We start from the raw sequence: 19,052 nt of genomic DNA, 5'->3' as shown, positions 1-19,052 counted from the left end.
CTCATTGGAAAAGACCCTGATGCTGAGAAAGATTGAAGGCAGGAGGAGAAGGGGACGACAAAGGATGAGATGGTTGGATGGCATCATCGACTTGATAGACATGAATTTGAGCAAGCTCCGGGAGTTGGTGATGGACAGGGAAGCCTGGCCTGCTGTTGTCCATGGGGTCGCAAAAAGTCTGACATGACTGAGCGACTGAACTGAACTGAAAGGGTTTTGTAGGGTATTTGGAGTTTTTACACATTATTTTTTAATTGTAAAATATTTCAAGCACATGGTCATCCATATTCCCTCATGTTAAACTGACTAAATATTAAGACTGATTAATATCTGCTTTAGATATTTATTTAAAAAAAAACCAATTTCTATATGATTGAAGATTCTCTGTCCCATCGGCCCATTAACTTTCCTATCTATACTTGAGTACTTGAGTGGTGCTTATCTTATATTTGGTGCATGTTGTTTCTCATTTGAATTAAAAAACTCACTGTATATTTATGTCTTTTTAAGTAATATATAGTTTGTATTTTTAGAATTTATTAAATAAAATGTATATATGCAGTGTGTATATATATCTGTATGTGTGTATAGTTTTGTAGCTTACTTTTTGCCCTCACTATTGTTTTCCAGGTGTATCCAGTTTGATACCTGTGGATCAGTTTCATTCATTTTAACTGCTTTGTAGTATTCGATCTTGCAAATAAGCTTCATGTTTATTTCAGTGTTGATGGATGTTTAAATTGTTTCCAAAGTTTTACTCATATAAATACGCTTGTACACATATTCCTATCCACAGGCAAGAATTTCTCTGAGGTGTATAACTAGAAATGAAAATGTTGGGTTATTGAATATGTATGTATTTGACTTTACTTGAGGTTGCTGGATTGCTTTCTGAAATGGTTATACCAATTTACACTGCCACCAGCAATAAGACTGTGCATAGTTTAGTTCTGGAATTATGCACTTATTTTTCAAAATCAGAAACTAAATTCACTTAGGACCTTAGTCTGCTGTGTCTTTATGTGTTGGATATAGATGCCAGTAGTTTTTAAGTTGGACTTTTGGATATAGACATTTGTATTTTGCTGTTTTTGGAATCACTAGTTTGTTGTGTAGAGGAATTCTTCTGAGTTATTAGTAAACTGACAAGAAAAACACAAAAGTCATTCAGTTAAATATACTTGCATCCATATTTTCTTTAGGCAGCAATATTTTTGACTTGCCAGATCTGATATATGCAATTGCACTGCCTAGACAAAGTTTCCATATTTCAGAGTAATTAATGGTTTATGTAGAAATTCTTCAACTATATTTTTGTTTGTCAAATATAATTTATTAGAAATCAAAACCATAATATTTAGGATAGGACCAAAATTAAGGTTAAGTTGTGGCTTTTTGCTATGCATGTCACAATAAAAATCTGTCATAACAGAACCCTATAAAAGGGGAGATGGGAATAAATACTTTACAGCTCTTCTGCTATCTGGCACCATTCTTTAATGTATTCTAAGACTGTAATAAAATTTTACTGGTTGATCATTTAAATGCAAGGTTAGAAATAAATTTGATGATCCATCTGGAAAAATAAGATTGGTCAGTTTTTAAAACTACTCTTGACCTTTCAATTAGCATATCAAGTTATAGTAGACCAAACAAAGCAGCTTCAGGCTGTAGTTAAACAGCTTATTTATAACAGAAAGTTACTGAACACAAGGTTCTCTCACAGATTAAAAGTTTTGTAATGTATTTAGAATGTTCAATTTATTTAATTTATTAGGAAATCAAAACGAACATAGAGTTCTAAACATCATTCTGACAGATCTGTTTGCTTTTATTTCCATTAAAAGTATTTTAAAATCTTTGATTTGGTACCGAAAACCAGTAATATAAGTCACCTTCTTTGTTCTAGGGTAAATAGAATGCAAGCTTTCTGCAATTCCCTTGATCAATGAGAAAATGCCTTATAGCAAAACCACATGGAGAGAATGTAGCTGTAGGTGATCCCCTGAGAGTTTTTTGATTGGAGCAGAGAGTTTGGTATTGAAAGAAGAGGGAGACAGACAGGTTATTTGAAAATATTCCCATTAGACCAAATGCTTATGTTGGAGCTATGCTACAACATTTTTCATGCAGAAAGTGCAACTTTATCAATTTTAAAGGTTAAAGGGTATTCATTGCATGATTATAATAATGTCTTTCTACTTTGGAATTTTTGTATACCTCTGCACTCCATTAACCAGTTGCCCAGAAATTTCATTTATTCTCAGGCTTCTTGTCAGTCCTTCTAGGATTTTATTTTGGAAATACATTGTTAGAAAATTTATTATTTAGTTGTTAAAGTCAGTGCAAATGCAATATATTTTCTTCAGCTAGTATACACTTGTCAAGTTTATAGCTAGCAAAAGGAGAGATAAGCTTGATAATTTGATAACCAATTATTGATATATGTACCCTGTTAATGATTATCTTAGGAATTCTAGTATCAGTAGATGAACAATCTCAACATTTACTTTGCTAATCAGTTTAATGTACAAATTAAACTTTATACATACTCATTTTGGTGCAATTTAGTTAAAATACTCATGGTATAACATGAATATGTGCTTAATTTTGAATATCTCAGCAGTTTGCTTTGAAGTTTTCATTCAGCCAAACTGTTAGGATGCTTGTGATTTCAGTCTCCCTTTCTTTAAATTTAAAAAACAAGCAACAAAGTAGAAATATTTTAGTGTTTTTCTGAAAGAGGAGAAGCAAAAGTAATTGTTTTAAGAAGATTCTAATTGAAGAATTAAAGTGCCATGGTCTTGGGAAGATTGGCTTGGTCCTGGCACTGCTCTGTGGCAGTGGAGCCCCAGATGCCTGGCCAAGCATCCCTTACCGACATCTGGAACCAGTTGCAATACATCACTGTCAAAACTGCTCTCTATACGTATCTGCATCTACACGTTAGTTACCCACGCAGCACTCATCAAAAAAGCTGAACAATCTTGACATGGTGTCCCTTGTGGAACTGCAAAGGTGAACCGAAGTTGGGAGGCAGTGTCTCGCGTCACTGTCTACTGAGCTCTTACAACAGGAAGCCTGATTAAAAGTGAAAGGAAAAATTTCTCAGTTGCCTCAGCTCTGTAGACCTCAGTATAATTTTTTATTTACAAAAGGGAATTTTTTTGTATTATGTAAAGCAGATGTATTATGAGCACCAAACTGATTTTATTTGTTTAGGAATGGGAAAACTACTTTCAGCTTTTGGTTGAAAAAAAGATTGCTTTGTATGTTTCTTAGATTTACTATTAGCTGTATAATTTCTTTTATGTATCATTTTAGAGAAAATTTAAATTAAAAAAACAGAACCATAAATTATAGATAAAATATTCATAACACTGTGTCACTTTAATTGAATAATAGTATAAAATTTGAAACAGTTTACCTTTGCTCTTATATTGGTGATAGCAATGTTTGTACTCATTAATTTTCCAAAAGCTGAATAATAGAAAAGGAAAAATAGTTATTTGTAGATGTTTGTGGTATTGTATATTTAAATGTGATTTTGAAAAAGAAATAAAAATTTTGACAAAAAGTAAATATTGGCCCTTTATATTAAGAACTATTCAGGAGTCTTTGCAATGACATCTTCTACAATAATATTATTACTAATAGTTATGGTAACAATGGCTGACATTTACTGGACTTTTTTTAATGTACTAGAAACAGTCTTTCTGCTTTATGTGGATCATCTCATTCAAACTTAATAAATGGGAGTACTATTTCTCCCATTTGTTGAAAGGAGAACCAGAACCACGCTAAAGGAAGTTAAATGACTTGCCCAAATTCACACAATTAAGTGGTGGACCTAGATTCAGCCTCCTGGCAGTCTGATTTTAGAGTTCACACTAGTTTTTTTTTTGTTGTCTCTTTGTTTTTTATTTATTGATTTGTATGTTTTACTGTTATTATAAAAATTTTCAAGCATACCAAAAAGTAGAGAGCACAGTGAACTCTTGTATAAAACCATCAACCAGACTTAACTGCCATCAGTATCTTATTTTTGTTTCATATATCCTCCCACAACTTTACTTCCTGCTAGAATATTTTAAAGTTAACTCCAGACACCATGTTATTTCTGCTGAAATACCTAAGTTTGCTTTTAAAAAAGATGTTTTCTTCCTTATAAAAACTACAGTGCCACTATCACACCTCACAAAATTAACAAGAAGTTATTCAATTAACAAGACTTTCTTAATGTCATTTAATATCTGTTTAGGTTTCCTGATCGTCTAACTTGTCTTTTTTACAGTTGGGTTGTTTGGATCAGGATCCAAAAATGTTCATTCACTATATTTGATTGTTATGACTCTTAACTGTCTTTTACAATAGAAAAGATACCCCTGCCCCCTCACTGTGCTTTTCCTTATACCATTGGCTTTTTGAAGAAACCAAATGGTTATCCTGTAGACTGCCTCACATTCTGGATTACTGATTCTTTTTCTTTTTTAAAAAATTGAATAGTGAATAGTGAATTGCTGAATTTCCACCTGTTGTGAAAAGCTGACTCATTGGATAAGATCCTAATGCTGGCAAAGATTGAGGGCAAGAGGAGAAGGGGACAACAGAGGATGAGATGGTTGGATGGCATTACCGACTCAATGGATATGAGTGTGAGCAAACTCTGGGAGGTAGTGAAGGGGAAGGAAGCTCGGCATGCTGCAGTTCATGGGGTCACAGAGTTGGACATGACTTAGTGACTGAACAACAACAGAGGGATTAAAATGATAATTTCCAGTTATGTTTTTCCTTCTTCATTTATTAGCCAGAACTCTTTCAGAGAGCTTTATTTGATCCACTAGGGCTGTTTGGTTTCCCTGAAATACAGTTCAGGCATTATGAAATGCTTAATTCTTTCCCTTTACTGATCAGTTTCCAGCATAAGGAGGTAGTGCCTTAAAATCCTCCAGTGGTGTATAAGTTTTCACTTGTTTCTTTCTTTTGCTCTTTCTTTCTTATAGTTGTTATTATGAAGTCTTGGCTTTTTGTATGTGCAGTGTGTTTTAATCAGTTGCGTTATACTTTTTGATGCTGATACTGCTCCACATTTGTCCTACACGAGCTCCTTCTGTGTCCTTTTGACAAGATTTTTTTTTATAACTTCGTAAAACAAAAATGCCAGGCTCACCTTGTATAGTCCCTGCATTAGCCCTGGAATCTGCCATTTCTCCAAAGAGTTGTGGTTCTTTTTATTGAGGAATGATATATCAAGACCACAATATGGGTACTTATTGCTACTGGATTCTTTGCTTTTAGGAAAAGAGAGGGGGGAAAAAATGAGTTCTCATTGATCATTCTAATTAAGATTTGTGCTTAACTTCTTAACTAGGTTAACTTCTTACCTTCTTTGATCTTCTTTATGTTAAATATTAGATTCCTAACAGAATTAACATAATTATTTATTTTCTTTATCTTCTATCTCTAATGGTTTCAAAATAACAATCTAGACTATTGAATGAAGTTAAAGTCCTCTTTGCAGTGTTTTGGGGGAGGGCCCTCAGATTATATCTCTCTGAAGATGTACAAGCCACTGTGAGATTGGATTGATAGACAGTTACATCATTTAATTAGTCTTCAGTTTTTAAGAGTGTTTTCCTCCCTGACTTGGAACCTGAGCGGACTCCTTTCATCTCAGTAGTTGTTCTCAGCCTTCACTTGCCTAGGGTCCCACACAGCATTGGTCCTTTTCTCTGGGAGTGATTTTTTTTTTTTTTGGTGAGGTATGGATTCCATGGCTGTTCCTCTGTACTTCTTTTTGCCATTGCCATTGCTGTTATTGGATGTTTGGCCACACCTTTCTATATGGTTAGTTTCCCTGTAGGCTCAGACAGTAAAGAATCTGCCTGCAATGCAGGAGACCTGGGTTTGATCCATGGATTGGGAAGGTCCCCTGGAGAAAGGAATGGCTGCCCACTCCAGTATTCCTGCCTGGAGAATTCCATGGGGTCGCAAAGAGTCAGACACGACTGAGCGACTAACACATTCTATATTCTAGGGTTTGGGGGAAGATTCCTTGTCGCCTACTTTTGTTGAAGATGTCATGTGTAGGTTATTCTTCCCTGATTGCTCTGTCTGGTTATGATGATGAAATTTGGTGAGATTTAAAAAAATACCGACACTGCTATGTTCTTATTTCTGAAAGTTCCAGAGTCTGTGTCACCTTAACTACTGTATGATTTTGCCTCTGTGATGCTCTGGTATACAGTTTGACTTAGAGAAGGTTTTCCTTTGAGCTTTATTGTTGGGTACTAATTATTGAGGTATGACTAGGAAGAGGAGTAAACAGAGGGAAGAAATTAATATTTACAGCAATACATTCCTGCAGTATGCCAAGAATGCTGGTGATGGTGAAAACATTACATTTTCTTGCTGAATCCTCGTAATACCACCATAAATTTCTGTTTTGTTTTCACAGGTTAGAAAACTGAGCGTTAGCAAAGTTAAGTAACTTGCCTAAGAGTATTTGGCTAGTAAGTGACAATACTGGTTTCAAACTGAGACTTATCTGGCTCCAAGGCCTGTGCCTTCCTGTTTACAGCATACTTACTTTCTCAGAACTTTTTGTAACAAGGCTTGCATAGGCAGCTTACTTTACCAAAAAGTTTTAGATTGGGGCATAAGAAACAAATCTATCTTGTCTATACTCAGGTTAATGCTCTGAAAACAAGTGTGCTGATTATAGGATATCTGTAAAGAGTCTTCTATTATTTTGTAAAACAGTAGCTTAAAAGGTTGAGAATGATATTTAAAAGGCATGTTGTCCTTGGTTCTTTTTTAAAGATGAAGGAATTAAAGCATATACTACTATAAAATGTATGTGACTTTCAGATTCCTACGAAAGTGCCAGAATGGTATTGCATAATGGAACACGGTCCTGCCTGCTACCTGAACTCCTCAGCAGTGTTCTGAGTCACCAGTGAAAGCTGGCTTTTGCTGACGTCCTCCCCTGTCTTAGCATTATGCCAGGAAGCAGTGTTAGGCCTACTGAGTAATGGTTTATGGAGATGTGGGTCCACTTTGCTACAGACGAGGCTTAAGACAGGTATTTTACAGTTCTATATCAGTTTCTATTTTTGGAGAAGAAAAAAATGAAATTGGATTATCTATGAATAATCTTTTTAAGCAACAGGATGGTTTTAGCACTTCAAGAAAGGGATGTTTTCCTTTCCTTCCTCCGCTTATTCTTTTCTTCCCATTTTCAAACAGCAGTTGCAGCAAAAGTAGTAGTGATATCTCTATTCCTTGGCTGTCAAACATCAGAATTCAGTTTAAATTTTGTTCTGTTTAACTTAAAAAAAAACAAAAACAGCTCCATTGAGATATAATTCACATGCCATACAGTTCACCCACTTAAAGTGGATAATTCAGTGTTTTTTAAAGCATATTCACAGAATTGTGTACGATCACAATAGTTAATCTTGGAAAATTTTCATCACCTTCCTAAAGAAAACTTCTACCCATTTACTACCAATTCTCCCCTTACCCCCAGCTCTCAGTTCAGTTCAGTTGCTCAGTCCTGTCCAACTCTTTGCGACCCCATGAATCACAGCACGCCAGGCCTCCCTGTCCATCACCAACTCCTGGAGTCTACCCAAACCCATGTCCATCGAGTCGGTGATGCCATCCAGCCATCTCATCCTCTGTCCTCCCCTTCTCCTGCCCCCAATCCTTCCCAGCATTAGGATCTTTTCCAATGAGTCAACTCTTCGCATGAGGTGGCCAAAGTATTGGAGTTTCAGCTTCAACATCAGTCCTTCCAGTGAACACCCAGGACTGATCTCCTTTAGGATGGACTGGTTTGATCTCCTTGCAGTCCAAGGGACTCTCAAGAGTCTTCTCCAACACTACAGTTCAAAAGCATCAATTCTTTGGCTCTCAGCTTTCTTCACCGTCCAACTCTCACATCCATACATGACTACTGGAAACACCATAGCCTTGACTACCCCCAGCTCTAGGCAACCACTAATCTACTTTCTTTCTCTGTAGGTTTGTCTATTCTTGACATTACAAATCCGTGAAATCATACAATATGTGGTCTTTTGTGATTGACTCAGCATTGCATTTTCAAGGTTCTTTCATGTTGCAGTATATATCAACATTTCATTTCTTTTTACTGAAGAATAATTTTCCATTGAAAATTATTATTTATTTATTTATTTATTTATTTATTTATTATTTATTATTTTATTTATTCATTCATCAATTGATAGAGACTTGGGTTGTTACACTTTTTTTAATGTTATGAATAATGTTAAGAATGTTCTTGTACAAGTTTTTGTTTGGACATACAGTTTTACCTTTCTTGAATATATACTTTGGGGTGGAATTGCTGCATCATGTGATAAGGTGACTCCATGCTAACCTTTGAGGGACTGCCAGACTTTTTTTCCAAAATGGCTACCTATTTTCCCATCTGTGCTCTATGAGGGTTCCAATTTCAGTTAAACTTTAAACAGTGTCGTCAGTCAGGTAACTATTGCTTGCTTTGTTTGAACCAGAGATTTTGCTAGATGCTGGGAATACAGCAGTGAACGTAGATGACAATTATGTTGCCCTCAAAGATCACACACTTTGGTGTAGAGGGACAGAGAAAAAAAAATAAGTAAGTAGAATAATTTCAGAGCATGCCTAATGTTGTGAATGTTTGAGAAGGTTTCTATGAGAGAAGAACATATATGAACTGAGACTCAGAAATGTAGCTGGAGAGGCAATTACAGAAGCAAAAACTCCAAAAGCATAATCTTTGGATAACTTTTTAAGATGAGAATGCTGTTGTGGTAGTGGTTAAGACTTATAATAGACAAATTGTTTTTAATCTTTTTGTGACCTATTTACATCCTCTGCCTGTTTTTATCTTAGGCTTATTTTTCTTGTTGATTTGTAGCAGTTCTATATATTTTGGATTCTAATCCAATAAAACAAGGACAAAAGATATGAAAAAATGAACAGACAAAGAAATAGAAATAACTATTAACCATGCAAACAAAATTGCCAATCCTTACTCAAAATAAGAAAAAATAACTACCATTTAACTAGTGTTTACTGTGTGCTAGGCACAATTCTAGGTACTTCATATGTATTAATTCATCTAATTTTCATAAGAACATTTGAAATTGAAGTATTATTGCCCCATATGACTTATAAGGAAGTGGAGTCACAGAGGTTAAGTTACTGTCACATGGTTGCACAGTAAATGTAGAACCAAGTGAGTGAGAGAGCCAGGAGAGAGCCCCAGAACCCACATGCTTAACCACTAGATTCTGCTGACTTTTAAGAGTCAAAAGAAAGTAAAACTGCACTGAACTACAATTTTTTAAAATCTATCAGATTGATAGAGATCAAAAAGCATAGTATCAGTGTGATGAGAAGGGTGTAGGGATAGACACTCATACAAATTGCTGGTGGAAATTGTAACCTTCTTTGGAGGGCAGTATGGCAATATCACGGAGAAGGCAATGGCACCCCACTCCAGTACTCTTGCCTGGAAAATCCCATGGACGGAGGAGCCTGGTAGGCTACAGTCCATGGGGTCGCTAAGAGTCGGACACGACTGAGCGACTCCACTTTCACTTTTCCCTTTCATGCACTGGAGAAAGAAATGGCAACCCACTCCAGTATTCTTGCCTGGAGAATCCTAGGGATGGCGGAGCCTGGTGAGCTGCCGTCTATGGGGTCGCACAGAGTCGGACACGACTGAAGCGACTTAGCATAGCATAGCATAGCATGGCAATATCAATCAAAATTTTAGTAATGTATTACAACATGACTATCACTAACTCTGCTGTATGATGTGTAGGAAAGTTGTTAAGAGAGTAAATGCTATGAGCTCTCATTACAAGGAGAAAATTTTTCCTTTTTTTTCTCTTTTGTTTTATTGATATGAAAAGATAGATGTTATTTTGAATCATTGATATATGCCTTAAATTTATACAGTGATATATGTAAATTATTTCTCAATAACACTAGGAAAATATAACTATAAAAAATAAATCCAAAAGAAAATTTTTAATGTATATAATCCTTTGACCCAGCAGTTGCAATTCTTAGAATTTAACTTTTATATTTATTTGCAGATAAAAATCTTATGTATATATATATATTCAAGAATACTTAATAGCACTTGTTAGAATAGTGTAAGCTGGGAAATAATCTTAATGTTCATTAGTAGGGAACTCGTTAAATAAATTACACTACCTCATTCAGTGTAATACTATATAATCCATAAAACAGAATGATGAAGCCCTTTATGCACTAATATAGAAAGTTTCCAAAATATGTTAGATCAAGAAATTAAGAAATAGAACAGTGTGTATATGTATTAATAAAGTAATAAAATGATGGAAATATATATTTACTTTGTGTATGTATTTAAAATAGTGTGTGTATGTGTATGTATACATGTATTATGTAAAAATATGTCCAGCTACACATATGAAACACATGAAATTATTTGCTTCTGGAGAACAAGGTGTTTGCATTCAGGAATAGGAAAACAACTTAAAAATATTGTACCTTTTGTATTTTGAACTGTTTTATCTTTTATTGTTGTTGTTCAGTTGCTAATTTGTGTCTGACTCTTTGAGACCCCGTGGACTGCAGCACACCAGGCTCCTCTGTTCCAATATCTTCCCAGAGTTTACTCAGATTCATGTTCACTGAGTGGTGATGCTATCTAACAATATACATTAAAATTAAAATATACTTAAAAAGAAATATAGATGCTAATAATTAAGGTTGATAGAAGGCCATTTTGAATTATTTTGGAGTTGGTTTTTCAAAATAGTGAGGATATCAAGAATGTTCATAGTGTTTTTGTTTTTTTTTTAAGTTTTTCCAATAGATAGCAAATAAAAAATGCACCTGTGGTTGGTGCTAGCCTGTTCATATGGTGGAAACATTATAATAACTGAGCCAATACCACGCATGAACAATTGCTGCACTAAACTACAAACTGCTTCCCATTTGTAGTGCTCACCTTACAGCTCCTTCATATCATCAGAAACTTCAGACATACTTTAGTAGACAAGAAGAGTTGGTCTATAAATGAGAAATGATAGGGTATATTTTGCAAGAATGTGAAAAATCTCCTACCAAATCTCACACTTAGGATATAACCAAGTTATCTACGTACATATAGTTGTCTGTTTGCTAGTGTTGCACCTTGCTGTTCTTTGTTATTCATGAGATTAAATTGAACTCTGCTAATGTCAAGGGACAAGAAGTGATACACATAACACTAGCTCTTTGTTGTTGTTTAGTCACTAAGAGTCTTTGCGACCCCATGGACTGCAGCCCGCCAGGTTTCCCTGTTCTTCAGTATCTCCCGTATCAGTTTGCTCAGTATCAGTTTGCTCAGTATCAGTTTGCTCAAACTGATATCCATTGAGCAGGTGATACCAACCAACCGTCTCATCCTCTGTCACCCCTTTTTCCTGCCCTCAATCTTTCCCAGCATCAGGATCTTTTCCATTGAGACAGCTTTTTGTATCAAGTGGCCACAGTATTGGAGCTTTAGCTTCAGCATAAGTCCTTCCATTGAATATTCAGGGTTGATTTCCTTTAGGATTGACTGGTTTGATCTCCTTGTCTAAGGGCCTCTTGAGAGTCTTCTCCAATACCACAACTCGAAAGCGGTCAGTTCTTTGACACTCAGCCTTCTTTATGGTCCAATTCTCATTCTTTGTACCAAAGCACAAAATATTTGAAAAGAACAAAGTCCAGGAATGGGAGTTGGCACTGTATCATTTAGACTAGAAATGTATGGTACTAATCTCAGAAGATTTTATGAAGAGAATAAGGTAGAATTTTGAAGGTAGAAAGGAATTGGATGTTTTTTGGGGAGAATGTTAAGAGTTTTCGGGGAAGTCATCTGTAAGGGATGAAAAATTTTTGCCAATTTGGAAGGAAAAGTTGAAAGCAGCAGGATAAGATGGAGGTTTTTTTGGGAGCTTAACACTCATGAGAGAGGAATGGTTTAAAATATGGACTTTGGAGTCAACATGGATTTGGGTCCCACTTTCATACTTCTCAACTAGGTTGTCTTGAAGAAGTAACTTTATAACTTCTCTGTGTTACTTTTAAAATTTCTCAGCTGGTAATAATTCTAGTGCTTAACCTCAGAGAGTGGTTGTGATGATTATATGAAATTAAGCATAAATGCATATAGCCGGGTGCCTTGTGGGCTTCTCTGGTGTCTCAGCAGTAAAGCATCCACCTGCAATGCAAGAGTCATGGGTTCGATCCCTGGGTTGGGAAGATCCCTTGGAGAAGGAAATGGCAACCCATTCCAGTATTCTTGCCTGGGAAATCCCATGGACAGAGGAGCCTGGCAAGCTACAGTCCATGGGGTCGCAAGAGTCAGACACAATTTAGTGACCAAATCACCACCATCAAGTGAGTTGTACATAGTAGGTGCTCAACTGTTAATGATAAGTTTGAGAACCAGTTGAGTCTCATTTTTGTAGGTCTGAAAAATCAAGAAGCAACATGATATATAAAGAGAAATGTACTTAGATTCAAAAAATCTGTCACTTCTACAACTCTGTAGATAGATTAATATACTTTTTGTGTTAGTTCAATTTGAGTGAGATTCAAAAGTGAGGACAGATAAGGAAATAACTTAATAAAAACAAATATTTTGTCTTTCCTTTCACCCTTCCCACCCCCTCAACATGTAACTCACTTCATATTTAACTTGAGATTGAATGTGGTAATGAGAGAATACATAGGATTTCTCGAGATAATTAAATGCTCAAGAAATGCTCATTTTACTCATTTAATTCTTTATCTCCCCCTTCCAAAGGATTACTTGGGAAATAATTCTTGAGAAACAGGATTCTCGAAAGTAAAGGATAAATGGAAAGATTGAGGGTAGAGGCAAGCACTGATTACCAGGTAGTTGTAAACTCTAGTTGTGTTGGATGAACAGTTGTAACTTTTTACACAGTAAAAGTTAAAGATTTAACATGAGCAGACGAGAGAAAAGCCAAAGATTTATGGGAAGTTTAAAAGCTTGGAAACCGGAGAACATATTGGTCCTGCTGACTCTGATAGGAGAGTTAGGGAAGATGTTTTCAATGTGTTTAGTTTTGCGTGACTGTATAACATCCAAGTATATACATTGTGTGAACAACAAGAAGTGAAAGTTTGAAGATCGGGCAAGAGAATGGGATAATATTGGCTGGTGATTCTTAAACATTCCAAGATTGTATTTTCAATGACTTTCCTGTCTATGGAATGGAGATAATAAACTCTTGACACCTAATACATTTATACTCCCTTTTGAAGTATTTTGCAGGCTTAAAATTCGTAATATAAAGCAAAAGCTTTGGTAGACCAGTGCAGTGTTCTGTTATCCATCTGTCTTGTGATGCTCATTCCTGGGCTACAGGGAGCACTTTGGACGGGGGGCTATTCAGATGCCTCCTTGTAAATTTGGTCATGGACAGAGGGATTGTTTTTATGCTTTTTGTGTTCACAGGTCTATCCTTTGGCTTTTTATCTTAAATAATAAAGAAGATAGTAAAAATAAATAATTGTAACTTGTCTATTATTATAGGGCTTCCTTGATAGCTCAGTTGGTAAAGAATCCGCCTGCAATGCAGGAGACCCTGGTTCTATTCCTGGGTCAGGAAGATCCCCCGGAGACGGGATAGGATACCCACTGTAATATTCTTGGGCTTCCTCTGTTGCTTAGCTGGTAAACAATCTGCCCGCAATGCGGGAGACCTGGGTTCAATCCCTGGGTTGGGAAGATCCCCTGGAGAAGGGAAAGGCTACCCACTCCAGTATTCTGGCCTGGAGAATTCCATGGACTGGATCACAAAGAGTCGGACACAACTGAGTGACTTTCACTTTCACTATTATTATGCTGTTATTTAAAATGTCTTCCAGAAAAATTTTTCTGTAGATAGCAACAACTTTGGAATAAAGGAGGAATTTTTCCAGGATGGAGCTTTTTTTTAAAGCACTGAAAATGTGTCTGTTTTGTTGATGCTACTTAAAGTGCAATTATTTAATAGTATTATTCTGATCACATGCAAATAATGCTGTCCTCCTTACGTTGGTATTTAACAGTTGTTTGTTATAGACAGTATCTAACAATAGGTAGCATCTTTTTTCTCGTCTTTTCTGCTTGGCTTTTGTATTATTAGTTACGTATGCTTTAGGGGCTTATTAGTGACTCCTAGCACACATTTATCCCTTAGCGATAGCTAAATCTCCAAGTAAATTTTTCTCCTTTCCTTTAAAGAATGGCCATTTTTCTCTCCTAACTCCTTGATCTTCTTGGTGCATTGACTATAATTTTATGAGTACTGTATTGTATTTTTCTATGAAATATTTTTCATTTGAAAAGTGTTAGTTTTAAAATACGCTATGTGGCCCTTTGGGAGGTTGTATACATGTATGGGGTGAAAGGCAAAGATTGGAAGTATTTCTATTACAGAGCAGTTTCTTTGTTCTTACTCTTTCTTTTGAATCTCATTCTAATTGAATTGCCACAAAAAGAACATTTTATAAGGAGTCAAGATAAGGGTTTGAACAAAAATATACTTCCTTTGTGGGATTACTTGCTTGTTGCATTTTAAATTGTTCAGTTTGTTACTGTTAGCTCACTTCTTACATAGCATCTAACTATATTATTATTTAGAAATTATCGCATTATTATATACTAACATTTATTAGGGCCCACCGTATACTAGGGGCTGTAATAAGCTCTTACATGAATCAGCTGTGGTTTGGTTGATTGTTCCTGTTTTTTTCAGGTGATGAAACTAATATCTGGAAGATTCAATAAATTTTCCAAGATCACCTAGCTATTAAGTAGTAGAGCTTGGACTTGTTACCAAATTCTATCTGCATTCTAAGCCCAAAGCCTTAGATTCTATTAATAAACCATTTGAATGATTAGGTGAGTACATATAATTAAATTTATTCTCATTGTTGAAAACTCAAATGTTTTGCTGCAGTGTTTTTAAAATCAAACTTAGCTGATGCTTAGTTCTGTGGGGATAGGAGAAATGTAGATTATTCTTGTTTCTGTTAATCTAGCACCCCCTAGGTACTGTGTGTTTTGCGTTGGACTTGTGATATGGTAGGCATCAGAGAAATGCATGGCTGGATTTTTACATACATAACCATTGCAGCAGGACATTTATAACCACTCTGCTTTTCCTCCTCTTTGCTATTTCATCCCTAGGGTGTTGTCTTACCTCAGTTTGTTCAGTGACAGAGAATAAGGAAAAGAGTGAAGTCTCTGGAGTATAAATCTACTGTGTACGACTTGTTTTGGTCTTGAGCTAGCAGTGCCTGTAGTACATACAGCCAACTTTTGTTCACAATGCCATTTGGTGGACTGTGTTTCCTTTACTGTAGGCAGACTTGATTGTCCTGGTTACAGAATTAAGAGAGATTAAGTTAATCTCTTAACTGTTTTGGATGTTAGAGTTAACTTTAGAAAAATATTGTAGTAAAATATAACATTGGAGTAAAATATATCATTAAAGCATGGACCATTTTATGTGGGTGGAAATAGTTTGACGTCAGAGCTTTTGCTTTTCAGTAAAGTTTTTAATGCACTGTTAATAAGAATCTAGATGAGAAATTTAAGACAGTATGCCCTATCTGAAATGATTCTATGAGATTGCTAATTCAGAAAGCATGTATTTTCTTATATTGTGTCAAGATCTAATTTTGAAGATACTCATTTATATCTTTATTTGTTGATGACATGTCAATTTATCTTCTGCCTTCAAATGAGAAAGTAACTTACCTCCTTTAGGTAGGGTTAGAGGTATCAGCTATTTCTTTAAGCAAAAAGTTGTTTCAGCGAGTTTTCTTTATGTTGGCTCTTCTCTTTCAGACCTTCTTACTGAAGCTAAACATCAGTTCAGTTGACAACTTTACTCAATTCTAGGCAACAGTGGCCGTGCTTTGGCCTGCAGAGACAGTGAATCCATTCTGGCTCTGACACCCAATTTTATTGTAAAACACATTCATGTTGACATCATATCAGTTTCCTGAACTATTACATGCATAAAAGAATTCACCCCTCTCCATTCAGTCTTTCTCAGCCTTCCAGTAAGGAGAAATTTACACACCCAGTGTTTTTATTTTGCATTTAATGTGGTCTAGTCCAGAAAACAGCAGCTTCAGTTTTAAAGAAAATGTGCTTTTGGAGGCACTTAGCAGAGTGTATTAGCTTAATGGCGTTCATTGGTAGGAGAGGACTTAAGAGAAATGCACAGGGCAGTTTTTAGGCCAGGGCAGTTGAATATTAGGGGAAATCAGGTTGATATTGAACCAAGGTTATGAGGATTAGTTGCCAAAGCTCTTCTTCATGCAACTTCAATTTGAAGAGTCATCCTCGCCCAATTTTGTGGGTTTTGCCTTCTGTTGGTCTTTTGATTGTGTTGTGTTCTTGAAGGCCTTTTAAAATTGCTGAGTGTGGGGGCAGGGGAGATTGGTTGGTTTACTGATGTTTGAATTTGCCAGTTTCAAATTTTGAATTTGTTTCAAATATGATCGCAATCTTCGACTTTAATATATGTTGTGGTGGTGGTGGTGGGGAGAGTAGTCTTCCTTGTATACAAATTCAGCCCTTCCATTTTTATGTCATTTCTAGCTTTGCACTGAGTTGTAACTGAGGCTGTTTTAGTGTTCATGATAGAGAAATTTCACCTTTTTCCTTTTAATGGTGCCTGATTGACTTATCTAATTTCCCGATCCTAAAATATTAAGATATTTTCTTGTCCTTTTTATTACCTTGGTTAATATAGGCTTCTCTAAAATATCCACAAGCCTAGGTTTTCCTTGTTATTTGGTTCTAGTGTTTTGAGACTGTCTGCTGGGAGTTTCATTTACCCATAAGAGACTGACAATCTAACATGGAGTGATTGTGAATTTTGTTTATACACTAATAGCATAAATGTCTCCATATGATTACTTAAAAATAAGTGTGTAATTTACATAAGATTTTAAAAGCATGGTTCTCAAACCTTTAAATGTATATGTTAATTAATTCTTACCTATATTATTTTGGTTCTGGTGTGATCATATGGGGCACATGTAGAATTTTAAAAAGGCTTTTTCTATTATCTGTATTTCCTAAACATTATGGGCAGAATAAGGTTGGAATAGAGAGAGAAAATTGCAAACATAGCCTGACTTTCCACCGGCTGGATGCACATTATCTTTATCTTTATTTATTAATAAAAGACGGAATGCCTTGGAAAACAAAAGGTTTTAATGGCCGGTGCTTGGTATCCTTGACAACAGTCCCGAAAGAATATTACATTAGGGCACCAGAGAACTTTTAAAAATAAGTAATGGAATTCCGTCTCTGTTATGCTTTTAGTAGTCATTTCGGCCATGGTGCAGCGAGGTCATAAGCTGAGCTCAGTGAAGGGAGCCAGAACATGAAATGATGCTGAGAGAACGTCTGGGAGATGAGAGGTACAGAATTACAAGCGAAAGTGCAGGCCTGCTGAGGCAATTACAGCTTAATGGGGTCATTTGGAAGGCAATTGCCAGGGGTTAATGTAGTATGGAGAGATGAGGTGAGATTGAAGTGAAATTTGGGGCTGGAAATGTGTTAAGATGAAAGATCAGAGAGCAAATTCTGCAGTGGTAAAGGTTTATAACATGCAAAGATTTGAGAAAATGCAAAAAATAGTGCCCAGATGTTTTTAAAAAAGATATTTATAAAATAAAAGTAAGTGACAATAAATTCTAGAAAATGCCATTTCTACACAAAAATATCTTTTTCTAAAAGAGGTTTTCAGTTAGGAAAAAATATACTAAGTATAACATAAAAGAGTTCATTTTTAAAGAAGTTTTCTGCTATAATTTAGATTTTTTTTTTATTTTATATTTTTAGGTCACATTGAACTTGAAGAGTGTTAACACTGGCAATATGCTTTATAAATGATTGTTTTACATATCAGAATGCTAGCTTTTATAAATCTTAGTGTTTAAAAACAAAAAAATCAAGAAAAAGTCCTAGGTATACATATTTTGATATATTTATAATGGATTCATCACATTGGCTTCTCAGGCATTAAAATATACTATATAGAATGTCAAAATATTACCAGATATAAGCTAGCATTCTTTGAGTGGGTATTTTGGTTCTGAAAAGTATGCTTAAATATTACAGGTGTTTAAATTAAAAATGTCAAACCATGAAGGCATAATGGAAGTAATCATTTTTACATAGTTTTAAGCAGTACAGGGTTTGAAAAAGCTTTGCATGCCATACTATTGTGAATGAGTGGAGTTCATAAGAATTCAAAGGACAAAAGAGATCATTATGCTTTGTTACCTCAGCTAGTTCATTACCTTAATTGCTGAGCATAATCCAGTCTTGGAAGAAAACTCGGGGGCTTTAAGAAGATCAACACCAGCACCTTATGGCACAGAAAATGGAAACCCTTTCCTGTACCATTGCTGCTCCAGGAACACTAAACCTTGATCAAAGGCTGAACTTTTCTTAAGGTCGGCCATGTGAACATCCCCTGGAGCTGTACCATTCGCTGAACCGTAATGAAGTTTAGTAGGTTCAGCACCATTTCTCTCTGACTGTGACCGTCCTGGATCACTGGCTAGCAATAGCACATTATCAGCCTTTCAGATAGGTGAGGTTTAAACATGGTTATGGTTAGTAGTATAATATGCTTTAAAAAAAAAATAGCCCCCAAATGCTTCTTGCATATTATAAGAACTGAAGAAACTACTGTTACTATGTAACTATTTTAATCAGAAAGCAGGACATTGTGGTTTTTATTTCAATCCTTCAGAAAGATTTTGATGACTTGCTTTGCTTTCTGTACCTAAATCTTTCAGAAAACCTTGGACATGCCCTAACCAGTATGCCTTTCCGGAAAGTCCTTTACTATGTAATGTGGATGCAACTGTGAAATGGTTCAGACTCTTTGCAAGCATTTTCACTTGTATTTTTTCTTAGCTAGCAACAACTCACCTTGGTTTTTAAGGGTAATTTTCCCTTATAG

General features: G+C 35.6%; 1 protein-coding gene across 7 annotated transcripts in view; it reads left to right on the top strand.

Moving 5' to 3' along the window:
- PBX3 (PBX homeobox 3) overlaps nucleotides 1-19,052 on the top strand; it is a 226,743-nt gene that overhangs the window by 78,651 nt on the left and 129,040 nt on the right. The window contains exon 2 of one of the 7 annotated variants that reach the window (XM_081588527.1): nucleotides 17,399-17,496. The exons of the other annotated variants lie outside the window; for them this stretch is intronic. Within the exon in view, the coding sequence (XP_081444653.1) occupies nucleotides 17,490-17,496 (7 nt within the window). The 5' untranslated portion in view covers nucleotides 17,399-17,489. The remainder of the gene's footprint in view (nucleotides 1-17,398; nucleotides 17,497-19,052) is intronic. 7 annotated transcript variants of the gene reach the window in all.

Source organism: Giraffa tippelskirchi, chromosome 4, assembly GCF_054371585.1.
Source record: "Giraffa tippelskirchi isolate mGirTip1 chromosome 4, T2T-mGirTip1v1.2.pri, whole genome shotgun sequence".
Classification (NCBI taxonomy): Eukaryota; Metazoa; Chordata; class Mammalia; order Artiodactyla; family Giraffidae; genus Giraffa; species Giraffa tippelskirchi.
This window is presented reverse-complemented; position numbering and strand designations above follow the sequence as displayed.